Genomic DNA, 27,267 nt, shown 5'->3' on the forward strand with positions numbered 1-27,267 from the left:
AGAGAAAAGGAAGGTTGGAGATTGACCTATAATTAGCTAAGATAGCTGGGTCAAATGATGGCTTTTTAAGTAATGGTTTAATTACTGCCACCTTAAAAGCCTGTGGTACATAGCCAACTAATAAAGATAGACTGATCATATTTAAGATCGAAGCATTAATTAATGGTAGGGCGTCTTTGAGCAGCCTGGTAGGAATGGGGTCTAATAGACATGTTGATGGTTTGGAGGAAGTAAGTAATGAAAATAACTCAGACAGAACAATCGGAGAGAAAGAGTCTAACCAAATACCGGCATCACTGAAAGTAGCCAAAGATAACGATATATCTTTGGGATGGTTATGAGTAAATTTTTCTCTAATAGTTAAAATTTTATTAGCAAAGTTATACCACGGAGTCAGGCACTTCTGATTTAAAGCTCTCTTTTTCAGAGGAGCTACAGCATCCAAAGTTGTCTTCAATGAGGATGTAAAACTATTGACGAGATACTCTATCTCACTCACAGAGTTTAGGTAGCTACTCTGCACTGTGTTGGTATATGGCATTAGAGAACAAAGAAGGAATCATATCCTTAAACCTAGTTACAGCGCTTTCTGAAAGACTTCTAGTGTAATGAAACTTATTCCCCACTGCTGGGTAGTCCATCAGAGTAAATGTAAATGTTATTAAGAAATGATCACAGAAGGGAGTTTTCAGGGAATACTGTTAAGTCTTCAATTTCCATACCATAAGTCAGAACAAGATCTAAGATATGATTAAAGTGGTGGGTGGACTCATTTACATTTTGAGCAAAGCCAATTGAGTCTAATAATAGATTAAATGCAGTGTTGAGGCTGTCATTCTCAGCATCTGTGTGGATGTTAAAATCGCCCACTATAATTATCTTATCTGAGCTAAGCACTAAGTCAGACAAAAGGTCCGAAAATTCACAGAGAAACTCACAGTAACGACCAGGTGGACGATAGATAATAACAAATAAAACTGTTTTTTGGGACTTTGGATGGACAAGACTAAGAGTCAAGCTTTCAAATGAATTAAAGCTCTGTCTGGGTTTTTGATTAATTAATAAGCTGGAATGGAAGATTGCTGCTAATCCTCCGCCTCGGCCCGTGCTACGAGCGTTCTGGCAGTTAGTGTGACTCGGGGGTGTTGACTCATTTAAACTAACATATTCATCCTGCTGTAACCAGGTTTCTGTAAGGCAGAATAAATCAATATGTTGATCAATTATTATATCATTTACTAACAGGGACTTAGATGAGAGAGACCTAATGTTTAACAGACCACATTTAACTGTTTTAGTCTGTGGTGCAGTTGAAGGTGCTATATTATTTTTTCTTTTTGAATTTTTATGCTTAAATAGATTTTTACTGGTTGTTGGTGGTCTGGGAGCAGGCACCGTCTCTACGGGGATGGGGTAATGAGGGGATGGCAGGGTGAGAGAAGATGCAGAGAGGTGTGTAAGACTACAACTCTGCTTCCTGGTCCCAACCCTGGATAGTCACAGTTTGGAGGATTTAAGAAAATTGGCCAGATTTCTAGAAATGAGAGCTGCTCCATCCAAAGTGGGATGGATGCCGTCTCTCCTAACAAGACCAGGTTTTCCCCAGAAGCTTTGCCAATTATCTATGAAGCCCACCTCATTTTTTGGACACCACTCAGACAGCCAGCAATTCAAGGAGAACATGTGGCTAAACATGTCACTCCCGGTCCGATTGGGGAGGGGCCCAGAGAAAACTACAGAGTCCGACATTGTTTTTACAAAGTTACACACTGATTCAATGTTGATTTTAGTGACCTCCGATTGGCGTAACCGGGTGTCATTACTGCCGACGTGAATTACAATCTTACCAAATTTACGCTTAGCCTTAGCCAGCAGTTTCAAATTTCCTTCAATGTCGCCTGCTCTGGCCCCCGGAAGACATTTGACTATGGTTGCTGGTGTCGCTAACTTCACATTTCTCAAAACAGAGTCGCCAATAACCAGAGTTTGATCCTTGGCGGGTGTGGCGCCGAGTGGAGAAAAACGGTTAGAAATGTGAATGGGTTGGCGGTGTACACGGGGCTTCTGTTTAGGGCTACGCTTCTTCCTCATAGTCACCCAGTCGGCCTGCTTTCCCGGCTGCTCGGGATCTGCTGGAAGGGAACTAACGGCGGCTAAGCTACCTTGGTCCGCACCAACTACAGGGGCCTGGCTAGCTGTAGAATTTTCCACGGTGCGGAGCCGAGTCTCCAATTCGCCCAGCCTGGCCTCCAAAGCTACAAATAAGCTACACTTATTACAAGTACCATTACTGCTAAAGGATGCCGAGGAATAACTAAACATTTCACACCCAGAGCAGAGAAGTGCGGGAGAGACAGGAGAAGTCGCCATGCAAACCGGCTAAGAGCTAGTAGCTGCGCTAAGCTAGCGGATTCCTAAAAACACACAAAGTGAATAATGTGTAGATAATTTAGAGGTGATTCAGCAGAGGGAGTGCTTTAGTTAAGGCACGTGAAGATTACACTGTGAAACAAATCATTATCTAGTTATCTAGATCAATCTAACTACGCAGATTAAACAGCTAACAGATACAGTAAAACACCGCTGTGCTCCGGAACAGGAAGTGATACAATACCGCAGTGAGAGCCAACCACCAGTAGAGGCAAGCAAGAGTCACCCAGAGAGGAACTCTAGGAGAAAGAGTTTCTCAAGTTTGCTGCAACTAGTCTCTCTGCTTTGCCTCTGTGATGTTTGGTTACCCGTTCTCAGCACTGCATTGCAACAGCAGCAATGAAACAAGCTGTGCACGACACCTGGACCTGGAACGTCCGACACATCAGAAACTACTGAACAAACCAGGCGCATCAAGCCAAAACAAAAGTCTTTGGGGATCCAGGACATCCATGACCATTTGGGAAATATTATTTCTCCTCATATTAGAACAGCTCACATTTGCAGCTATTTAGGCTTTTGGTCATTTGGTGCTGGGTAAGGAAATATTAGTTTGTTTCAGTATTATCTGACTGTCTTACACAAGCAAGCACTAATTAAAATGTTTTGGTCACAAGCTGAATTGGATTTTTTTTTTTTTAAATGTTAACCTAATGTGAACTGCTCAAATAAGGATAAAACAAACATCTAGAAAACAGAAATGGAGAAGAATCCATCAATGCTTATCCTGAACATGAGAAAATAAACAAAACATCAAAGTTTCCCGGTTACATACCTCATCAGTGCCTCCACAATTAGCTTTCCTTTTTCTCCCAGGCTGAGTGGGGATGAGTCGTCTAGCGGTGCCATTCTATTGTTTTGAGGAAAAGAAGCGTTACATGCTGAGAAATGAAGAAAGACATCAACCTGAATATTCAAAAACAAAGCAGCTTTACCGTTGTGAGAGAGGAGAGCTGCTCATGGTCTTCACGGGACTTAAAGGTGTTGGTGTCTCTCACAGCAGGAAAAACAGATGCCTGAGAGGCTTCAGCTGAACCTGGCAGTGAGGGCATTGAGGTGGCAGCTGATACCTGAGTCGTCAAGGAGACCGTCTCTGCTTTCCTTTTCTATATCAAATGAATACTGTTACGATCTTTGGCCAAAATTAATACAGCCAAAGCAAATTGTTAACTCAGTGACAATTTTAGTTTCCAAACAAGATTTTCAGATTACAGCCAGACCAGAGGCATGTGTTTGACTCTGTAACAATACAAACCAAAGGACTGATGAAGCTGGGTACTCCAATTTCATGAAGGGGTGTCATCTTAATACCAAGGTGCAGTTGATGTGATTTGGTCATTGATATGAGCTGACTGTGTCTTTTTAAATAGCCACAGCATATTCATATGTAGGTTTCACTAATTTATGGTCAAGTTACATTAGTCCAGTATATATTATACCCCATTTAAACCTGGCATTAACATGCAGCCAACACAAGTCAGCTGTAGCGTTCCACAACATTTACAGTACAATGGCTACCATTCATGGGCACTTGAATCTGTATTTATTCATATATAGTTCTTTTTAAATTTTGTAGCTAATTAGTCTAGGATATACCTTAGACATATATGCACATTATTTAGGAGAGGATAACTCAACTGTTCTATACTAATATGACCCCAAAGAACAACTTGGGATATGTGCCAAAATCTCTGTCCTGGATGAACAGCCTGAAAATGACCACGCCCTTTTTTGTCCCGAGTGTTACTTCTAATACAGCTGTATTTTCTAAACTGCAGCAGCTACAGATTGTCCAAGGTATTCAATATGTTCAGAATGACCAGTACATGTTTAGAAGTGTGTCATAGAAGAGTGTAAAATTTCAAATTTTGATCTTTTAAGAGAAACCTGCAAGAAAACATGAGGTCAAAGGACCTACATACAGTCTGGAATTGCCACATATTTAGTAACTTAAACTTTCTGGGATATTGGTTGTTGGGAAAATTTCCCTGATAATCTTTAAAACATTTAAGATCTCTAGATACTGCAGTCTGCTGAAGAAACAAGTTTTATTTTATATTATTCCCCTGTAAATCAATATTCCATAGATAACAGTAGGGATGCATCGATCCACAATTTTTCACTTCCGATCTGATCCCCATACCCGAATTTGGATATCTGCAGATACCAATACTTTTCCGATCCGATACCAGAGCTCTGTTTGCTTTGATATTATCATTATATGAGGATTTTCTTAAAAAGGAGACCTGACTATTATAGCCTTATTTTTATAGACTGAAAGAGAAAAGACAGCACTCTGTCTGTCTCTCCTTCTCAAATTTCAATGGAGCTTTATTGATATGGGAGACATATGTTTACATTATCAAAGCAAGTGTTACTGAGTAAAAATTAAGTTCTCTGTCTCTCTCTCTTTCTCACTTGTGCTTTCCCTCAATCTCTCTCTTTCTCTCCCTCTGTGTTCGTGCTCCACAAACTTTGAACTTCTGGAAACATGAAGCCTTTCAACTGCAAAATTAGTGCATTATCATTGACGCTCACGCAGGATTTTTTCCCCTTTCAGCGGACAGAATCTCTGTTCTGCTCCTCTTCAGCTGTACACTGAACTGGCTTTTCATAGCGTTTGACAGCCTTGGGACAGTGAAGTGGCTAACGTTTTAGCACACATTTTCAGCTAGAATTCAGTTAATTTTTCAGAAAATTCGTGCTCAATGAACAGACAATTTCAATCCAAGAGTTGGGCAGACGTTTGCCGCTAACTGCAGCTAGTACGCTGCAGAAGAGAGCTCTCTCAAACAGCTGGGCTTCAAAACCCTCCCCTCCTCTCGCTTCGTGGTAAACAAGCAGAAAGCAAACAGCAAGTGAGAGGATTCACAGTGACTCTTCTCCAGTATCGGAAAATGTCACGGGCTGGATCGGTATTTTCCGATATGCGAATTACGTTGGAACCCGATAACGATCCGGGATCGGATCGGTCTCATCCCTAGATAACAGTATGACTGAAAATAAAATTAATTTTATCTAAACAAATGTTCACTTTCTTTGGATGTACGGTAATAAGATGACCCACTTATTTTAGCCATTTTCTCTTAAAACATCAAAATAAAGTTTTACACTTTTCTATGACCCTCCTAAACATGTACTGGTCATTATGAACATTTTCAGTACCTTGGAAAAACTATAGCTGCTGCAGTTTAGAAAATACAGCTGTATTTGAAGTAACACTCGGGATGAAAAGGACATGGTCATTTTTGAGTTGTTCATCCTGGATAGAATTTGGCACATATCTCAAGTTGTTCATTGGGGTCATATTGGTCTAGAACAGTTATGCTCTCCTAAATGAAGTGTATGTATGTCTCAGCTAGGTCCTCCACTAAATAGAGGACTCTTAAAAATTAATATGCAGATTTATACAGGAGACAGAGCATGCCAGACACATACACAGATGCAAAAGGTGACAAGACCAGTGCATGCACTTGAAAATCAACTGGACACATTGCATGCAAAAATTACTAGATGACTCTCCTTTAAAAGTGCTGTTAATTCATAACTGGATTTCTGTAAGAGTGGAAAATAACCTGACAGCTACATGAACACACAAGCTGCATGTTAACACCAGGTGAAAACAAGGTCTTAGTCATGGCTCTCTAGAATGGGTAAATTAAGTTGTACCGGTGTAGGAAGAGTTTTGCCTCTGGAGGGAGCTGTGGCAGATTGAAGGTTGAGATCTAGACTCTTCCTCTGAATTGAACAGAAAGGAAGAGAAGGAAGAGGGTTAACTGGCATTCACGTTAACCCTCAAAATCACTGAGTTATTCATTGTTCAATTTCATCATGATGTACTGAACAGTAATTGACACACTTAGAAATAAGCATTTAATGCAAAAGTGACTTGGAATAAACATTACATTTATAAACTAGGAATATACACGGAAGGATTTTCAACAAAATATTCTTTAGCTGCCTCACAACCTGGATGACCGGTTGAAGATGTATGTATTCTTTAACTGCTTTGCTCAAGACACGGGTTTCTCTCAGGTTACAAACAAAGATGAGTGTTTTCACTGTACTTAACTTGGATTGTAACTGAAGTGGACACAAAAACAAATCAATCTCCATGCTTGTATCATCAATAAGTAACTGTAAGTCTTATATGATAAGTGAGTAGCATAAATAAAAATTTCCCCTACTGCTTTAATGTACAGTAGTGTTCAGAATAATAGTAGTGCTATGTGACTAAAAAGATTAATCCAGGTTTTGAGTATATTTCGTAGTGTTACATGGGAAACAAGGTACCAGTAGATTCAGTAGATTCTCAAAAATCCAACAAGACCAAGCATTCATGATATGCACACTCTTAAGGCTATGAAATTGGGTTATTAGTAAAAGAAAGTAGAAAAGGGGGTGTTCACAATAATAGTAGTGTGGCATTCAGTCAGTGAGTTCGTCAATCTTGTGGAACAAACAGGTGTGAATCAGGTGTCCCCTATTTAAGGATGAAGCCAGCACCTGTTAAACGTGCTTTTCTCTTGGAAAGCCTGAGGAAAATGGGACATTCAAGACATTGTTCAGAAGAACAGCGTAGTTTGATTAAAAAGTTGATTGGAGAGGGGAAAACTTATACGCAGGTGCAAAAAATTATAGGCTGTTCATCTACAATGATCTCCAACGCTTTAAAATGGACAAAAAAAAAACAAAAACAAAAAAAAAACAGAGACACGTGGAAGAAAACGGAAAACAACCATCAAAATGGATAGAAGAACAACCAGAATGGCAAAGGCTCACCCATTGATCAGCTCCAGGATGATCAAAGACAGTCTGGAGTTACCTGTAAGTGCTGTTAGAAGATGCCTGTGTGAAGCTAATTTATTTGCAAGAATCCCCCTTCAAAATCCCTCTGTTAAATAAAAGACATGTGCAGAAGAGGTTACAATTTGCGAAAGAACACAACTTTTTTTTTTTTTTTTACGAATAGCCCAATTTCATAGCCTTAAGAGTGTGCATATCATGAATGCTTGGTCTTGTTGGATATGTGAGAATCTACTGAATCTACTGGTACCTTGTTTCCTATGTAACAATAAGAAATATACTCAAAACCTGGATTAATCTTTTTAGTCACATAGCACTACTATTATTCTGAACACTACTGTACATGTTCTGGATAAGATGTTAAACCACATCTGGGACTGTAGGTTGTCCTCCAGGCAAGGGAGGGAGAAGCAGCTGACAATCTGTGGTCTATTGATCTTTGGCCTCCATAATGAGAGAACTGCCTGTCAGGTATGCTCAAGTGCCAAAACCTATATCATATCCATGTCACTGATATGAAATACTCACTCCAAATTCCACCTTCCAAGAGATCCTGTCCTAAGTATGTATCCATGTATGTTGTTCTCCTTTGTTTACTGGAGGTTTAGGAGGAGCCCTAAAGAAGAAATTGCACTGCCCCAACATCTAAACGAAACTACAATGAAACTGCCTGTATAATCTAGTTCCATGTTAACAGTGCAGAGAAAATACACAATTTTACACTACAAATTTGGACAGTGTGGTAGCTACAGTTGTATGCAAAAGTTTGAACACCCCTAATAATTTTCATGATTTTCCTTTATAAATCATTGGTTGTCTGGATCACAAATTTCAGTTAAATCTATCATATAGCAGATGAACACACTGATATTTGATAAGTGAAATGAAGTTTCTAGTATTTACAGAAAGTATGCAATAATTATTTAAACAAAATTTGGCAGGTGCATAAATATGGGCACCCTTGTCATTTTATTGATTTGAATACATTTAGCACTAATTACTGGAACACAAAATTGGTTTGGTAAGCTCACTGACCCTTGACCTCCTTAGAAAGGTGAATCCAATCATAAGGGTACTTAAGGTGGCCATTTGCAAATGTTTCCCTTCTTTGCATCTCTTCTAATGAGTGGCAACATGGGAGCCTCTAAACAACTCTCAAATGACCTGAAAACAAAGATTGTTCAACATCATGGTTTAGCGGTAGGATACAAAAAGCTATCTCAGAGATTCCAGCTGTCAGTTTCCACTGTGAGAAACATAGTGACGAAATGGAAGACTGCATGCACAGTACTAGTTAAGGCCTGAAGTGACAGGCCAAGAAAACTCATAAGCTGAAGCGAAGGATGTGAGAACAGTCATAGTCAACCCACAGACCTGCTCCAAATCTACAACATAATCTTGCTGCAGATCGTGTCTCTGTGCATCGTTCAACTATACAGCGCATTTTGCACAAAGAGATGCTGTAATGCTGTAATGTAATGTAATTCTGCGTACACACCACAAACAGAGTCACTTGAGGTATGCTAAAGCACATTTGGACAAGCCAGTTTCATTTTGGAATAAGGTGCTGTGGACTGATGAAACTAAAATTGAGTTATTTGGACATAACAAGGGGTGGTATGCATGGCTAAAAAAAGAACACAGCATTCCAAGAAAAACGCTTGCTACCTACAGTAAAATCTGGAGGTGGTTCCATCATGCTGTGTGGCCAGTGCAGGTGCTGGGAATCTTGTTAAAGTTGAGGGTCACATGGATTCCAGTCAATATCAGCAGATTCTTGAGAACAATGTTCATGAATCAGTGACAAAGTTGAAGTTGCCCCAGAGCTGGATCTTCCAACAAGACAATGGGCCTCGTATCAACGTGCGTACGGCGATATTTGAGCATATATGGGGTGTACGCCAAAACGGCTGCGCCACTTGGCATTTATCAATGTGGTCGTTGGCATACGCTGCACTGAAAATATACACCAGGTCGAGAGGTGGTGTAAATTATACGCCAAAATGAACCAGCACTGGAATCCACATAAAAATGAATATGATCAGCCTGATAAACAGTGCCATCATACAAATCAATGCATATGTTAGATAAATAACACTTTCCTGATTATACTACATAATAATCAATACAAATCCCGCTTTTGCGGGATTGCTGGTCTATTGAGCACAATCCGTGGCCACAGCGCTGACTGCAAAGAAAGCGCTGCTCGCCTTTTTCTCCAGAGCCTGGAGCCAGAGCAGCGCTGAGCTTAACTTTATGTGGTGTGATCGTTTTAGACAATGGAATTGATAATTACAACTGTAGTGTTGTCATTCCCTTCGCCCGTGCTGCAATCAGGTTGTGTCGTCTCCATTCGTTTGTCACAATAAAATAAATAAAGAAATACATTTTAAGAATAAAGAAATCTGGAAAATTAGGCGTGTCTTATTAATTGAGCGAGCAAATATCCACATGTCAAGAATTATTGACATGTGAAAAGAGAATACAGTGGTCCCTCGCTATAACGCGGTTCACCTTTTGCGGCCTCGCCGTTTGACAGAGTTTTTAGTCCAATTTTGCATGCCTTTTTTTTTTTTATTACAGTGTTCTGTGTGTCTGTTTATAAGAATCTTCTCGCCCAGAAGAAAAAAAGAGTGCCAACAACTACTCATAACTGTGTTTGTCACTCGGAAACAGACACCTGCAGCCAGGTGAGAGTGGAAAAAGGTGCAGCATCAGGACGCAGAGGCGCGATCTGTGAAATACTGGTCAGTCACTATTAATAATTTCTTATGTGTCCAACCTCGTACGTTGATCGTTAAAATTACATTTGTTAGTTCTAAAAGCCATCATAATTATTTATAGGAAAACATTCTATTTTTATTTCTCAAACAAATGTTTGGGCCTGAAAACAGTTTGGTCTTATTTTTCTACTAAGGTTTGAACTTTGAGAGTGTTTACACACGAGAGAAAAGTGAGAAAATGTTCATGCCTGATTGAGAAAGTGTATAAAGTGGTTTTACAGGGTTTTTACAGCTTTAAAACGTTTATAATAATTGTAAAAAATAACGCTGACTACGTCGCGGTTTTGCGTATTACGGGCTATTTTTAGAACGTACCTCCCGCGATAAACGAGGGATCACTGTAACACTTTTGATTATAATACAAAATAATTAATACGACGGCCGCTTTTGACACTCTATTGGCACGCATCGTGATTGGTGGAGTTCTTTTTCTTTGCTGTCTTCCTGGCTTCCATGTCGTAAAATGAGGGTGTGTCTGAAGCAGAGTCTGAATATTTATGGGCGTGTTTATTATAATTACAATTGTTTTCACCCGCCGCATTTATCAAGGTCACGTGCGCACTGCTTGATACATGTCACGGCAACTTTGGTGTACTTCAAATTTACACCGTAAATTTACGCCACAAGTGCGCAACTTTGATACATGAGGCCCAATGACCCTAAACACTGCTCAAAAGCTACTAAGGCATTCATGCAGAGGAACAATTACAATGTTCTGGAATGGCCCTCTCAGTCCCCAGACCTGAATATTATTGAAAATCTGTGGTTTGATTTTAAGCGGGCTGTCCATGCTCAGAAACCAACAATCCTGAGATGTTTTGTAAAGAAAAATGTAAAATACCTTCAACCACAATCCAGACTCTCATTGGAAGCTATAGGAAGTGTTTAGAGGCTGTTATTTCTGCAAAAGGAGGATCTACTAAATATTGATGTATTTTTTCTGTTTGGGTGCCCAAACTTATACACCTGCCTAATTTTGTTTAAATAATTATTGCACTTTTTGTAAATCCTGTAAATTTCATTTCACTTCTCAAATATCAGTGTTTGTCTGCTATATGATATATTAAACTGAAATTGCTGATCCAGACAACCAATGATTTATAAAGGAAAATCATGGAAATCATCAGGGGTGCCCAAACTTTTACATACAACTGTAAGTGCACTTGCTTCCAAAACAGAAGGTTCCAGGTTCAAGAAAACTCATGTCATTCTCCATGTATTGTGGAAGAACATCTGCGGTAAAACTTGTGCCAAATTGACATGCAGCTAAATATTGGCTCTGTTGTGGTGATTCCAAGTAAAAAGAAGGAGATAATTAAGTTACTTTACACTACAAATTTAGCCTTCAGGGCCCAAAGGGAATTTTACCATACCTTCGGTAACTTCCTTTTAAGGTACTTACGCATACAGTATAATGCGCATGTGTTGCATATCAAAATGTTCAGGAAAATTTTAGCTTTCTTAATGTGAGATGTGTAAAAGATCTAAAGCTGAAAGTATGAGATGTGTTTTGAGAAACTCTTCAAAGCTTTAGTGAATATACATTTGTATTCATTTGGACAACTTTTATGATGTTTGAAATGGGTTTACCAAAGTCTTTAGGCAATAAAAATACTGTAATATATGAAAAAGATTTTAAAATGATGTATAATAAATTAATCAATACATAAAATATGTGCTGTGCAGTGCTGCAGTACCACCTGCTGGAAGAGACATGGAACATTCCAAAACACCATATTTGTAAAATAATAATCACTTACCTGTGTTTTGGATGCCTTCTCTTTTTAAACAGTTCATTTTTTGATGAATAAAGTCCATTAAGGGATGAAACCTGATGTCAAAAAAATGTCAACTGCTGTCTTTGAATAATTTAAAAAAAATGCTGCAGCAATCAGGTTAGGGGAGAAGAATCATTCTATGTTTTTCTTTCGAAGACTAAATAAAAAAAAATGATAATGTTGATAGGGCTGTTCTTTGCTGTTGATCTATTAATATAAATATGACAAGTATCGTTGGACCTGCCGGTGCATCCATTATCCCCAGAGGGTCAATGGCAAAGGCATTTCATTTCATTTGTCCGATTCAGATTTGGAAAACATAAATTATTCCTGTTGTCAAAACAGCTGTTCTACTTAGCCCAGATAATCAGACAAATGTTAATATTAAACCCTGACAAGTACTAGTAGCATCCCAACAGACTGGCCGATAGGAGCTCTCTTTTTCTGACTCATGTAACACCTGGCTATTCCCAGATGGTGTGGCTGGACCAGTGCTTGTTTGAGTAGTTTTCTACCAAGATCCAGAGTAGTTCCATGGTGTGGTACCAGCACATGCTATCAGACCAGAGTTGACCTTATCCACAGACAAGACGGGTTCTCTATTGTACATACAGACTGAATTACATAAATGAGGCATTCAACACCATGCCCTAACTCAGAAAGCCATCAGTAAGGGACACTTTGTACTTTATGTATGGCTAGTGAGCCACTGGTATTTATTTTTCAGTGATGAAGCCTAGTTTAATGTAAAAATTCTGAATAGAATTCTATATCTTAACACCTCTAAACATGTACAGTAGTGTTCAGAATAATAGTAGTTCTATGTGACTAAAAAGATTAATCCAGGTTTTGAGTATATTTCTTATTGTTACATGGGAAACAAGGTACCAGTAGATTCAGTAGATTCACACAAATCCAACAAGACCAAGCATTCATGATATGCACACTCTTAAGGTTATGAAATTGGGCTATTAGTAAAAAAAAAAGTAGAAAAGGGGGTGTTCACAATAATAGCAGTGTGGCATTCAGTCAGTGAGTTTGTCAATTTTGTGGAACAAACAGGTGTGAATCAGGTGTCCCCTGTGTAAGGATGAAGCCAGCACCTGTTGAACATGCTTATCTCTTTGAAAGCCTGAGGAAAATGGGACGTCCAAGACATTGCTCAGAAGAACAGCATAGTTTGATTAAAAAGTTGATCGGAGAGGGGAAAACTTATACGCAGGTGCAAAAAATTATAGGCTGTTCATCTACAATGATCTCCAATGCTGTAAAATGGACCAAAAAAAAAAAAAAAAAAAAAAAAAAAAAGACGTGTGGAAGAAAACGGAATACAACCATCAAAACAGATAGAGGAATAACCAGAATGGCAAAGGCTCACTCATTGATCAGCTCCAGGATGATCAAAGACAGTCTGGAGTTACCTGTAAGTGCTGTGACAGTTAGAAGATGCCTGTGTGAAGCTAATTTATTTGCAAGAATCCCTGCAAAGTCCCTCTGTTAAATAAAAGACGTGCAGAAGAGGTTACAATTTGCCAAAGAACACATCAACTGGCCTAAAGAGAAATGGAGGAATATTTTGTGGACTGATGAGAGTAAAATTGTTCTTTTTGGGTCCAAGGGCCGCAGACAGTTTGTGAGACGACCCCCAAACTCTGAATTTAAGCCACAGTTCACAGTGAAGACAGTGAAGCATGGTGGTGCAAGCATCATGATATGGGCATGTTTCTCCTACTATGGTGTTGGGCCTATATATCGCATATAGTCCAGCAGTTAAGGGACAGAATCGTGCACTTTTTGACAAAAGCACCAAACTTTGTCCAGGGACTCTTTAGGTTATATTAAGTCATGTCAAAGCGGGAGACATTTGATTTTAGCCCTGTATCCTGCTTTTTTTAAAAGGGTGTTTGCATGGTTATAATACAGTGTATATTTTGCTATTCATATGACAATACGATCATATGGTTATGTAGTGGGCCAGTGATCAAGATTGGACCTTGTTAAGCTGTAGAGAAGGGCTACTGCAACTAGTGCAAAGCTATACTGCGCTTATGTGATCATGCACCGTCTGTCGTGCGGCGTCATACGTCGTCGTACATCCTTATACATTAGCAGGGTGGTATGTTTCAAAATGGAAAGAGGTTAAATTGTAACATTAATTTACCATTATTTTTTAAGAATGTAAACTATGTTTAAGTGCATTTGTAGCATACTTTCTTTTTCTATGCATGAAAACAGCTTTCAGTCACTTTAAGTAAATTAAATATAGAGTCATGATTTTATGTTACGGAAGATATAGCATAAGGTAAACTGAGTGTTTTAAATTGTAAACTAAATGGTTATGGCCATAAAAACAAAACTGATTTCTTGTAATTAATAAAAAAAGCATTTCTTTCTGTTCAAACAGAAAGAAATGTTATTTTAGAGTGTAAATATGTTAGAGTGCATGAGTAGCATCTTTCCTTTGCCCTATGCTCGCAAACAGCTATATTGCATAGATATATTGATATTCACAATGAGTTATACAATATTTAGTCACTTTCCCTAGATTAACGCTTTTTCTAAGAGTGTAAGCACACTGAAGTACATTTGAAGCATCCCTACTTAGCCTTAATACATTTTTCACAACCTTCAATTTTATATTATAAACTTAAATAGACATTTGGATAAGAGTTTGTCATGAATTATATGCTGTAGAAGGCTGAAAATGGTTATTCTCTTAAACCCAAGTTTTTAGAGTGTAGACGTTTATGGATTCAATATCTCCCGATCTTATATACTGACACTATAAGGTACCTCTGATAAAAATTTGGCACTTTTGTAAAAAAAGTGCATGATTCCCCTAAAATTTGTCCGCTGGACTAATACCAGGTGTCATGGATCAGTTTGGATATGTCAAAATACTTGAAAAGGTCATGTTGCCTTATGCTGAAGAGGACATGCCCTTGAAATGGGTGTTTCAACGAGACAATGACCCCAAGCACACTATTAACCAAGCAAAATCATGGTTCCAAACCAACAAAATTAATGCCTCGCAGATGTGAAGAAATCATGAAAAACTGTGGTTATACAACTAAATACTAGTTTAGTGATTCACAGGATTGCTAAAAAAGCAGTTTGACCATAATAGTTTTGAGTTTCTAGCGTCAACAGCAGATGCTACTATTATTGTGAACACCCCCTTTTCTACTTTTTTTTTTACTAATAGCCCAATTTCATAGCCTTAAGAGTGTGCATATCATGAATGCTTGGTCTTGTTGGATTTGTGAGAATCTACTGAATCTACTGGTACCTTGTTTCCAATGTAACAATAAGAAATATACTCAAAACCTAGATTAATATTTTTAGTCACATAGCACTACTATTATTCTGAACACTACTGTATGGTCTATTGCTGACTGCAGCATTTTGTTTTTCAAGCAGCACAAGGTACATCTTTGAACAAGGAAGGAGCTGTGAAAATAGTTGGTTTATAGCTACACTAAGGTTTTCTGCTCTGCAAAGTCACCACCAGCATAAATGACTGTTTGCAATGGTCAGTTCATCCAAAAACAGTTATGCATAATGAAAACGCCAAGCTATTTCCAGGATGGACCATTAACTTTAAAAGGTAGTTCAAGCCATATGATCCAGTACTTCTGTTAGATGTCCATTACATACAGGTGCCAATGTATTTTACCATAGGCAATTACAGACTGGGATCATCAATATAAATTCAGTGTAAATAATGATGCAATAAAAAGACCTCGTCTAAAACATTTTTTTATGTGGGCACTAATAGAAAGAGTAAGATCTGCACTTTTTCAGAGCTACTTTTTGAGATTTCTCAGCTGCGCACAGGTCAAATATTCTTCCATGTGTTTTTCTTGCTTAATACAGTCTTTTTAATAATGTAAAATGAAGGCTTATATAGTACTGAGTGCTAAAACGATGCTACACAAAATGAGCTTACTCTTGCAACATTGGGAGGTATGAAAAACAATTCGGAGCCTCTGCTTACCACGTCTCTTTCTGGAGAACTGGGGCGGGAGCCTGGAAGACCATTCTTGGTTGGTGTTTTAGCTTCTTTCTTGGGGAACTGAAGCTTTTTAATGTCCAGCCTGTCCGCTGTGACCCACTCATCCAGACGCTTGTTGACTATGTAATTTTACACAAACAAGAACACATTTACAGTGATGAATCTGTAATATAGTTAACCCATTTAACAGTTTAAAATTTAAAACTGAAGTAAGATGAAAAGCATTCAGTGATACAAATAATACTCACAGTCAATATAGTGCACATAGTATAGCTTTCTTCCTGAGGCTTCCTTCACACTTAGAATTTCAGCCAATGCTGTAAAATAAAGTCAAATAGAAACCATCAATATTAAAACAAGTCATCAGGAGATATCCACTCGTTCCCCAAAAATCAGTAATACAAAGTGTCGGGGATCACCCAAGTACACCCTTACACTAAATACAATGAAATTAAGTAACTGGTTCTTAAGATATCATGCTAACAAGCAAAAAAGGACAGATGGATGGACAGACGTGCTCATCACTATATCCCCCATATTTCATATCAAGGGAATTAAAATGGAATAAATAGAATTTTACCGAAGATCCATGACAAGCACAATCAAAAATGTGCATGATTTCAGAACAGAAGATTTTTCAAATTCCACAATGCAATTTTTCTGAGAAAGTCTGTGGCAAAATCTAAAAGTGCAACACTATGACCCTGTTAATTATCTTATGGCCCAGTCACACGACGATTCCTGAACGAAGGGAAAAAGTTAAAAACGTTACAATTCGTTGAGAAAAGGTGGACGAAAGAGCTTTTATCACCGAACAGTCTGCGAAGCAAGAGCGCAAAAGGGACGAAAGAGGAACTTAACCAAACCGAAGCTCGCGATCTCGACGAAATGCGCCTGGAGCCACTGCAGCAGTGTGTGTCTGCTCCAGCACTCGGCGCTAGGACGGAGCTCATAGCACCTGAGTCCTGGAGAAACTGCAAACAGAATCTGTGGAGATCTGTGTGCATGTCGATGGACCACCTGCTCTGGTTCCTCATCCAGAACAAAAGAGGGATCATCTCCATCATCATCAGAATCCATACTGTCTGTCGACACGCTGCGCGCTCCGTCGTGCTCCAATAAAAAAAAAAATAAATAAAAAAATAAAAAAATTGTGCTGTATCACAGTATTATGGTCTAAGCCATATATACTGATTTATAACAGAAAACTGTCAAAAGGGAGAATAAATATAAATAGAAGTGTAAAGATGATTGAATATATCAGAGCAGTAAATTAATCAGTGCGTGTGAACGCGCGCATTGACTCGTGCGGTTATTCCACCAGCTGATCACTGATCCACAACGTGAATTCTGTCTTCCAGAACAGCTCTTTATATAATAATTTTGATTCATCTACCTGTTGCCACATGTACAGAAGAGCTGGATTGTCATTCCTACACTCATATTGTTATATTTAATACAAAATAATAAGTGCACAGAGCAGCTCCTACTGCCGCTGATGCTGCATTCAAGTACCGTCGGAAATTACACAACTTTTTCGTTGTTTCAAATTCAACAGTTGCTTGTGGCAAAATAATTAATTATATCCACACAAAAGATTAATTCTGGCCTATATAATGTGCCTGAGCCCATTGAAGAATGTCTGACATTTTTATAGCTATTAAAACATCCATTTCTTGCATCAACAATATTGTATTATGACTACATTAATTCTATTCATTAATGGTGTTGACTCCCCCGGGAACATGACATACTTAAAATGTTACAGCTTATCCTCAACATGCTTGCTTTGTCACTGATATTGATAATAGCAATAAAACAATTTTAAATTTCAATTTAGTTTATTAAATTTTACACACTAATAAAAACAAAAATGAAAATAAGTAAATAATTAAAAAATTATCCTGAGAAAGTGAAAATGTTTAAAAAAGCCCAACTAGAAGTTAAGATGGACCCATGTTAATGTTGTTTATTTGTGACTCCATTTGTTTCTAGGCGTTGTATTCTTAGGAAAATTATAGAAGTTCACAAGTTTATTTATCCCTGAGATGGTTATTGAAGCATCCAGCGACAACATGTAATTCCTGGCATTTTGAGCATTTTGTTTACTTTCTGAGCATGTCTGTACATCTGTCTGCAGCAGGCACACATTTCCCACAATGCACTGCGTGAACAAAATCCAATATGGTGGGTATGCAATCCCCCTATAGACGGTTTTCATGTGACGTATCGGTCACGTCATTTTGTGTCCCGCGCCCATTCTGGATTACGACGCAGTGGCTGCTGTGATACGCTATGTGCATTTGGCGAACAACTGCAGAAGCTTCAACGTCGGTGTGAAGAAGCCTCACGGCACCGTGGCGCTGAGAAAGATCCGCCGCTACCAGAAAGCCACTGCTCCCAGAATTTTATTTTATTCGGCAATAAAATTATATAAGAATACATAAAAATACTGCTGAGGATAACACAAGAACGCTTCCAATACGGATGCTTATTTACATTGTGGTCCTCGAGCACAGAGCTGCTGATCCGCAAGCTGCCCTTCTAGTGCCTGGTGAGAGAAATCGCTCAGGACTTCAAGACGACCTCCGCTTTCAGAGCTCCACTGTAATGCTCTCCAGGAGGCCGGCGAGGCTGACCTGGTTGGCAGCTTCCTAGTTCACAATATCACAGTGTGACACTGTTGGCCAGTTCGTTACATCACCACTAAATTCACTATCTGGTATAAGATACGGATCCACTGAACCAACTGCTACACATCTATCACGATAACTAGCTTTATCTCGAGGGTTTAAAGCATCGTAATAACCGTACATTCTCTCCATTTTTCTATCACGCGCCAGCCTCCTTGTAATCCAGAATGGAGCCGGCACCTGTCCTGCAGCAAATCAGTCACGTGATTGAAAACCCTCTATAGTAAATCAACTCTAAAAAAAATTTAATCTGAACAGGTTTCCAACTCAGTTTAACAGTTCCCTCAACTTCTATCTTGTCAGGGCTCATCTGTATCCTAACATAATTTTAATTTGATTTTAGGTTTTAAGATTTAATTTCTTTTTTTAATACATCTATTTTATGAATGCTATTTGTTTTCATTCACTGTTTTAATCCTACTCCTAATTTTTAATAATTTTCCCTTTTGTAAAGCACTGTGCTTTCAACATTTAAAATGTGATATGTAACAAACCCGTTTTGTCCAAAACAGCTCAATGAGCAATAGGAAAACTAATAATAATCATTTCAACCCTGTATAATTGATAGTATGAACTATAACTTATAAATTCGCTGCATTCCACTAACAACTGGCTGAGGAGAGGCTGAAAATGTTTTCAAAAAAACTGAGAATGACATGTGTGCATAGCGTAGAAGAATAAAAAATACATTATCACGCGTAGTGTGAGTGAAGGCTTCTGCGAACACATCAAGTTAGCCTGTTAGCTTAGCACAAAAAATACAACCGAACAATACTTACGCCATTCGTCCTCATTTTCCTGATTCTTACGAAGAACCGGGAGGCGACAGCCCTCAACAATATCGACCTGTCAAAAACAACAAGTCAATTAGCTTTCGGAACCCCCTTAATTTGGAAAACGTACAAAATTACCTACCAATGATGCGCTATCCGCCATTTTCGTTGTCTAACGCTGAAGCAGGGTGTTGTGGGAAAATGCCGGTCCGGGCTAAAGATGATATAAACGGCAAGATAGACATCGGAAGTGAACTGCAACACGGAGTGAACAAACAGGAAATATACTGTATGTGAGTGAACGATCAACCTTTTTCACAGTGTTTATTGAATTTACACCAAATAGATACAAATACAGCAGAATAAAAAATTGAAACAATAAGATGAGAGGTAAAATAGTATCACAGATAGTTTTATGAAAGAGAAACACTTTATGATTAACAAATACAATTTTTTTACAACATGTGAAGATAAAGGCAAAAAAAGAAGCAAAAAGCAAAAGCACATTGTCAGATGCAGTGTTATTTGCTTATTTTAATTGACAATGAAGAAGTCAAGAAAAGAATTCAGTGAAATGATCTGGAAGGTCCCTGGGTTGTTGGGTTTTATATTGTTCCACAAAGCCTTTTGAAGCTAAGGAAATGTTAAGAACTAGGCCCTGAGGCCCATCAGCCTGGTATGTGTTTCACTGTACTTGAAACTTGGAAAAAAAAAACAAGCTCCAGCTCGAAAAAGTGCAATGGAACAGCCAAACTATCTGTATCATGGGGCTTTCGGTCTTGGATCAGGTCCTCCTTAGCTTGCACTCCATAGAGTCACTCCTCAGATGCGTTTTGGACAAATATGCACTTAATGCTGTGTTCCCCATGCCAACAGCAGAGCTGGGACTTCATGCTTGTAGTACACCACTAAGCATGCACGTTGAGAATGAAATTGAGCAACTGGTTCTTAAGATATATTGTTAACAAGCAAAATAGGACAGAGACAGACAGACAGACATGCTGATCACTATATCCCCCATATTTCATATCAAGAGAATAAAAATGTAATAAATACAATATTACCGAAGATCCATGACAACTACAATAAAAATGTGCATGAAATCTTTGGTACTAGGTGGAACGGTGGATTAGTGGTTAGCAGTAATGCCTCACAGCAAGAAGGTTGTGGGAACGCTTCCAACCCTTTCTGTGTGGAGTTTGCATGTTTTCCACGTGTCTGTGTGGGTTTCCTCTGGGTACTCCGGTTTCCTCCTACATTCAAAAACATGCTTATTTATGGTCTGCTCCTTTCTCTGTCCCTGACCAAGTTAGAGTCATCTGGAGTTGGTCCCCAGGTACTGGACTCTGGCTGCCCACTGCTCCTAGTGGTTGGATTGTGTCTAACTGTAATTAGAATGGGTTAAATGCAGAGGACAGATTTTGTCTATGTATGTATATCTACAGTGACAATAAAGGCTATAATTATTATTATTATTATTATTATTATTAGGTCTTTCAGAGGATCCTGGGGTAGCACTGAAATGACTTTGTGTTAAATGAACAATTACTTAGGGAGACTCGGATAAGGCATACCATTTGCATTTGCAGGTACACATTTTAGCCATGTGGTGTGCTTCTTTGTCCACAGGTGTCACATGTCCACAGTCCACAGGTGCATCAGTGTTGAGGATCCCAGCAACTAGAAAAGTGCAAAGGGATGCATACGTATTGGCGCTCACTACACATCGGGAGTATTGCCTGGTAGTGGCATATATTTTGTCTTTTGTGTGAGGCAACAGAAATCATATTCAGTCATTCTTGTTTCATTAGCAGGTTGCATGGCTGTTTGTGAGAGCGGTGAAGTCTATAATCCCAATCCCAATGGAATCATCAGAAGGGTGAAGAGCAGTGCACTCATAGATGACATGCTGCACAGGTTGTTAATCTTTCTCTTGCCGAAGGGCGCTGCCCCCTGCGATGCATTGAACTTAAGCAATTCCTGTACAACGCTGGTTGAGGATGACCCAGTCTTTACAAGGTAAGTCTGATCTGGGTGTTGATTTGGTGTTCGAGATGACAATGAATTGATCAGGTCATGAGGCCCTCTCTCAACTGACTCTCCACAATTTCAGCAAGCTGAAACTGGAGCTGTAGATGGCCATTGCATTACAACTGGCGGCAAGAGTTCAGTCCTTGATGTCCAAGTGCTAGTGAATCCTTGGCAGACTGATACAGTGGGGTGTAGATGGTGGCTGGCTCGGCAGTCTGCCTAGGTGGTTGCGATCTAGGACACAAGGCAGTTCTGTCGTGTGGTGGATGTACCCAGACCTGACCAAACCTTCCATTGTTTCTTTCCCTTGCAGTGGACATAATACACTGCAAAACACTGCATGTGACTGTTGACTATATGTGTAGGCACGCGGGGTGTGCATGTGTTGTTAAGTACCCTTATGTAAGGCACGTCTGAGTGTTACACTCTTTACATAAAGACACTGTGTTGCACTTAAGCCACCAGGCTACACCTTATTTTTAGTCCAGCATGCCCATATGAGCACAATACGTCTTGTAATTTAGAGAGGACTTCTGTGTTGAGCATAAAAATGAGAACTGTGTCAGGTGGAAACAAGCAATGACTTTCATGCTGCACTGAGTTTCACTGGGTTTTTCATGAAAACCAACTGTTTCTGCTTTTCCTCCTCTATGTCCTCAGAACAAAGCAAGTATTCAAGTATTCAGTGCAGGTGTGTAAGCATGGGCACCTGCCTGTGCACACAACAAATTAACCATGCGTTTAAATATTTCTCTTCACTGTTTAACTTGGAATTTATCATGTTTCTACTTTGTAGTAATAAAAGTGATGCGTGCGCAAATCATCTCAGTGTGACAAAGGTTATAAATTATCTTTATTATAATCCTTTGAACAGCGTTCAGTACATAGAATTTGCATTTTTTTTTTAAAGTTGAGAACCCATATAGAAAACTGTAAATGATAACCAAATTATATCAGATTAAAATAAATAAATAAATAAATAAATAATATTTATAACACAGCCTTCCATTCTTTTTTTTCATCAGACAGTTTAATCTTCTGGATTAGTTACCATGCATGATAGGGTGCACTGCAGCCTAACTGCCTATGTTGACACACAATGGAAATAAAACATGACAAATAAAGTATTAAATACAACATTTTAATTTGAACATAAACACGTCTGCTGTTTACCACACTTATTTTCAAAGCCCCTTTACGCCACATACATAATGCACATAACGTTTTCACACATTTCACTCAAGAATATAATATATAGTGATTTCCCAACCTGTAACAGGTATTGATAAGTTTTAAGAAGCATGATGCTTTTAGGAGGACTGACTAGTTAGGTTTAAATGTTAATATAAAAACAAAGTGACAAATTTGATGTAGTGGCTTGTATACAATTCTAAACAGTGGGCTATTCAGAAAAATCCAGTGTAATTTAAACTGCAAAAAGTGTAAAAAGTGCACTGTGAAGGTCTGTTACAGCACCTTCTTTGGTCAGCATTTGTTCAGAAGATTAATGAGAACATTGGAGACCACACATTTAACCTCCGTATTTCACCCACTACAGCAGAGGAGCAATGTTAATGTTCTTTGGTACCACAAGCCTATGTTGAGACTTATCCCACACTGACTGATGAGTTTTTAATGGTTAATTGTCCGTACTGGTTGGAATCTGTTGTTTTAAAAGTTAGGTCGTCTGTTACCATTTCAAGGCTTTTGATACAGTTTGGAGTGTATACAGTATCTCCTGTGCAGACAGTAAAGCCACTATATATTTTCCCAATGATACAGACATGAGAAATAATTATTTGGACAAACTCTGACATTAGTACTTGGAGGTTGGTGAAGGTAGCTGCCAGTTCGCAGTTCAAAAAGTGAGCTTAGCTGTCAGTTCTCTTGAGGCACCTTCACCCAATGGACTACTATGCAAATACCTATTGAGCCACCTTGAGCCAAGGGGCTAGTGTGGAAATATTACATGAGCCACCTTCAGACAGGTTGCTCAAGTGATGCTTGCATAGTAGCCCATTGGGTGAAGGTGGCTCAATGTTTTTTTTTTATTTATCCCTCATAAATCTCTGGCTCATGGTGGCTCAATCGATTTATCCATCCTCGATCCCTAGTTCATTGTGGCCCAAGTAATATTTGAACAAATGGTAAATGGACTGCATTTATATAGCGCTTTTCCATCTGCATCAGACGCTCAAAGCACTTTACAATAATGCCTCACATACACCCCGATGTCAGACTGCTGCCATGCAAGGCGCTCACTACACATCGGGAGCAACTAGGGGATTAAGGACCTTGCCCAAGGGCTCTTAATGATTTTACAGTCAGGCTGGGATTTGAATCGAGGCTCCTTTGGTCTCAAGCCCAACGCTTAACCACTAGACCTTCACCTCCCCATTATTAGGCCAATGGTTGAAGGTGACTCAAGTTAAATGGCAGCTAAGGTCCCTTTTTGAATTGCAAACTGCTAACTGCAAACTGGCAGTAGCTTTACCAACCTAGTACTTGGATGTGAAAATTGTGAAGAAACATTGGCTACCACACTATGGTGCACACTTCCCTAGAAAAGGCCAAGGAGGTGCCCATGTTTCACCTTGGTGCAGCAAATAAATTGGTACTTTGGGGAGGTCGGAGTAGACTGGTGGTCTGCCTGGGTGTTTGCTGATCCGGACCCAGAGCGGTTCTGTAGTGTGGTGAATGTGGCACCACTGCTGTGACCAGACCTGATTTGAGTCTAAGATTCAAATAGCGTCACACATGCAGTGCCTTGATCTTATCCAGCACCAACAGACATTTAATTATTTTGTCCCTGTATTTGAATATTCAAGAACATCCAGCAAACATCAACACCACATTGGCCTCTTTTTTTTTTTTTTTTTTACCAAAACAGATTATTTATAACTAAATAACTAAAATAAAAACATTCAATAAATAATTTAAAAAAGAAAACACATTGCAACATCACATTTCCTACAAGACAGAGATAAAGTACTTTTGAATGGTTATTGCAAATAACTGGGAAAATGACATGAAGTGACTAATGTTACAGAAGTGCGAAGTACAACAAATAAAAATCACATTGTCTATTGCTATGACTGAAATCAACTGCTGTACCATTCTCTTTGCACAAAACTCAACCTGGTTATCAGCTTGTTTTGCTGCAACAGTCTAACTGACCACAAGCCACTTGGTGGAACGTGCACATTGTGTTCATCTTTTCCCATTTAGTATACATTTATATAAAATTCTCAAATCTGATTCTATCTTCTTGGAGTTAAATCGGGGATGTACAAAACCAAGCAAGTCCTAAATAATGTATTTATTTATTTATTTTAAATCTGCGCACAAGCTATTATGATGAGAGAACAAGATAATATATTGTGCGCACAAGCCAGAGTAAGTTGTTGCCACTTAAAAAAAGAAAGTAAAGAAAAACTGTGTGGACTTTAGGGGGCTGTGTAGAGATATTGTTGACTGCAGATATTATCAAAGTGAATTGATTTCAAAAGTTTCAGGCATAAAATGGAATGGCACTCAAGAAGAGCACAGGTGCCTGGTAATGGTGAACAGTCCTGCATTTTGGTGTAGCACTTATCAGGATAAAAAATAAAATAAAGATTAGCCCCCTGGACATAAGCATACTGATCCACTGGATCTGGATCACTGTATATTAAATATTTCCTATCTCCCCCCGCAATGTCTTTTTGATAAAAATGTATAAAAAAAAAAGACCCTATATTAAAGATCTATTAAAATTAGTTGATAAATGTGTTACTGCAGAAACAGATGCAGGTGAAAACATAATGTCCTTAGTTTGTATGAGGGGGAAAAAAACCCATAATGCTGTTCTCTAAACGTTTCATTCCTAAAGTGATCATGCAACATTCAGTTGCCTGTTGTACCTTCAAGTGGTGCTGCTTACACACATATAAAAACAAGACTAAAGTACAAATAAATAAAATTAAAAGACATACATTGAAATGTACATTTGTTTACAGCATAACATATTCACTGTACAATCGTTGATTATATATTCACATTATTTTATGCATTATAATGAGGATTACTAAGTAGCATAGTTCCAGTAAGAAATATTCCATAGCAAGTCTATTGGAAAATATTTGCATTGCCTTGTGACAAGGAGGGGCTCTAAACATTGCCGAAAAAGTGTGTGTGTGTGTGTGCGTGCGTTCGTGTGCGTGCACGTGCTTGTAGACCAGCATGTACATAAAGTTGACACACATTTATGTGCAAATAATGAGCAGTGAAGCAGAATAAACTCTCATCATTCTAGCTGAGAGGCACAGAAAGAAACTGACCAGCCAGCAATTCAAGTATCTAGCATCATTTTGGACAACACGCACACCTGTCAGACATCAGCAAAGCAGAGAGAGAGAGAGGGAGAGGAAGGGAGAGAGAGAGGATTTGTCCTGTCGTAGTTCAGGGCGGAGGCAGCAATAGAGTCAAACGATTCCAAACAAGCAGTTCAAAGATTTGTGTCAAAAGAGTCACACGGTTAGACAAACATCACTTTTTAATCCATAGAATCGGCTATTGCACTCGAACTAAAACATCATCAGGCTGTTTGAATCAACAGGCTGGAACCAGCAGTCATGCTTTTATTGTCTTGTTATGCTTTACCAAATGCTTGGAAAAAGCGGTCCTCAGTTGGAAACCAAAAGGTATCACGAGGAGTAAGTCTGTGTCTAAAGACTCGACCACCATTAGTGTGTCAGCTGCAAAACTGATCCTCGCTGAAGAGCCAGAAAAAGTCATCCACAGGCAGTCGCCTTGTTAACGATGTGTTCCTTAGAGAAACGGTGTCATATCTAAGATCGTCTTCCCCATGAGAGAGAAATGACAGAAAACCAAACAAATAACACTGTTGGCTCTTGAAATCTTCTTTCTTTTTGGGTGTTCTGTCTAATTAAGGGTAAATTAACAGACCTCTGGTGTTAATTGATTGGATATACCTGCTCCACAGCGGGCTATGTCGATGTACCTTGTGGTGATAAATGTGTTCTATAGCAATTTCTTGGAGTGGTTTTGCTAAAAAGTACACATTCCGATTTCTCAACTGCACCATCTTTAATCATGCTTTCTGTTACTATGTTGAATATTTTCTGCACATATCTCGCAGGTTCAACAGTTTTAATTTATTTTGGACAATACTGGCCATCTTTAAATAGTATCATAAATACTGTTACCTGTAGGACAACTAACAGGGGTAGAGCAGAGAATATTCCTTCATTTGATCTTTCCTTTGTCCTTTGGACACGGATGTGAAGTACAGATAGAGATGGTATTTTTTATTTTATTTTTTTATTATCTCACCCTGCCCAGGCATGTTCTAGTGTCCACACCTGTGGTTGACTGTGGATGATTTAACGCTCTGACTTTACTTTGTATCGTAGGACAAAGTAGGTGGCCAGTCTGAGGACCAAGAAGAAAACTCCCAGCACCATAAAGTCCACATGGAGTTTGGCATCCTCCACATCCAGCAGCTGCAGAACCTCCTCTGGTTTTTGGAATTTACACACCTGGTCTGGACACTCCAGCTCGGAACGATTCATCCCATAGATAGAGAGTATCACTCCCTCAAAGCCATACCTGTTTGACGCCATAACAAAAACCCGAGCATAAATAGTAATCCAAACCCTTCTTGATACAGTGTTTGAACGAAGTTAGAAAATTGACGGTACCTGACGTAGGACACATAGGAGCTCCACTGTAGATATTTGGGAATGGTATCAAAATTGACAAAGAAACCAGAGAAGAGGAGCACAGGTATGGCTGTGACTGGACCCACAAATGTCGCCACCTGAAGAGAGAGAAAAAGAAAAAGAAAACCAGAACTTTGTTCATTAAAGATAAAGGTAAAGATCAACTTTATTTATCCCGAAGGAAATTATTTTGCCAGAGTACAGAAACAGTAAACAATGGTTAGAAAATACACAG

The 27,267-nt window shown here is 38.9% G+C and overlaps 2 protein-coding genes across 2 annotated transcripts in view; both read right to left on the reverse strand.

The window, feature by feature from the left end:
• The window catches only part of LOC117517528 (histone acetyltransferase KAT5-like), a 36,600-nt gene extending 17,039 nt beyond the window's left edge, over positions 1-19,561 (reverse strand). The window contains exons 1-7 of the mRNA XM_034178571.1: positions 19,421-19,561; positions 19,285-19,351; positions 16,061-16,129; positions 15,795-15,931; positions 6,100-6,168; positions 3,366-3,536; positions 3,206-3,280 (exon numbers count right to left, since the gene is read on the reverse strand). Coding sequence (XP_034034462.1) covers positions 3,206-3,280; positions 3,366-3,536; positions 6,100-6,168; positions 15,795-15,931; positions 16,061-16,129; positions 19,285-19,351; positions 19,421-19,441 — 609 coding nt within the window. The 5' untranslated portion in view covers positions 19,442-19,561. The remainder of the gene's footprint in view (positions 1-3,205; positions 3,281-3,365; positions 3,537-6,099; positions 6,169-15,794; positions 15,932-16,060; positions 16,130-19,284; positions 19,352-19,420) is intronic.
• A 6,902-nt stretch (positions 19,562-26,463) lies between these two features.
• Positions 26,464-27,267, reverse strand: part of abcg4a (ATP-binding cassette, sub-family G (WHITE), member 4a) — a 60,986-nt gene continuing 60,182 nt past the window's right edge. The window contains exons 14-15 of the mRNA XM_034178572.1: positions 27,012-27,130; positions 26,464-26,919 (exon numbers count right to left, since the gene is read on the reverse strand). Of these exons, the coding sequence (XP_034034463.1) occupies positions 26,694-26,919; positions 27,012-27,130 (345 nt within the window). The 3' untranslated portion in view covers positions 26,464-26,693. The remainder of the gene's footprint in view (positions 26,920-27,011; positions 27,131-27,267) is intronic.

This window comes from Thalassophryne amazonica, chromosome 9, assembly GCF_902500255.1.
Source record: "Thalassophryne amazonica chromosome 9, fThaAma1.1, whole genome shotgun sequence".
Lineage (NCBI taxonomy): Eukaryota > Metazoa > Chordata > Actinopteri > Batrachoidiformes > Batrachoididae > Thalassophryne > Thalassophryne amazonica.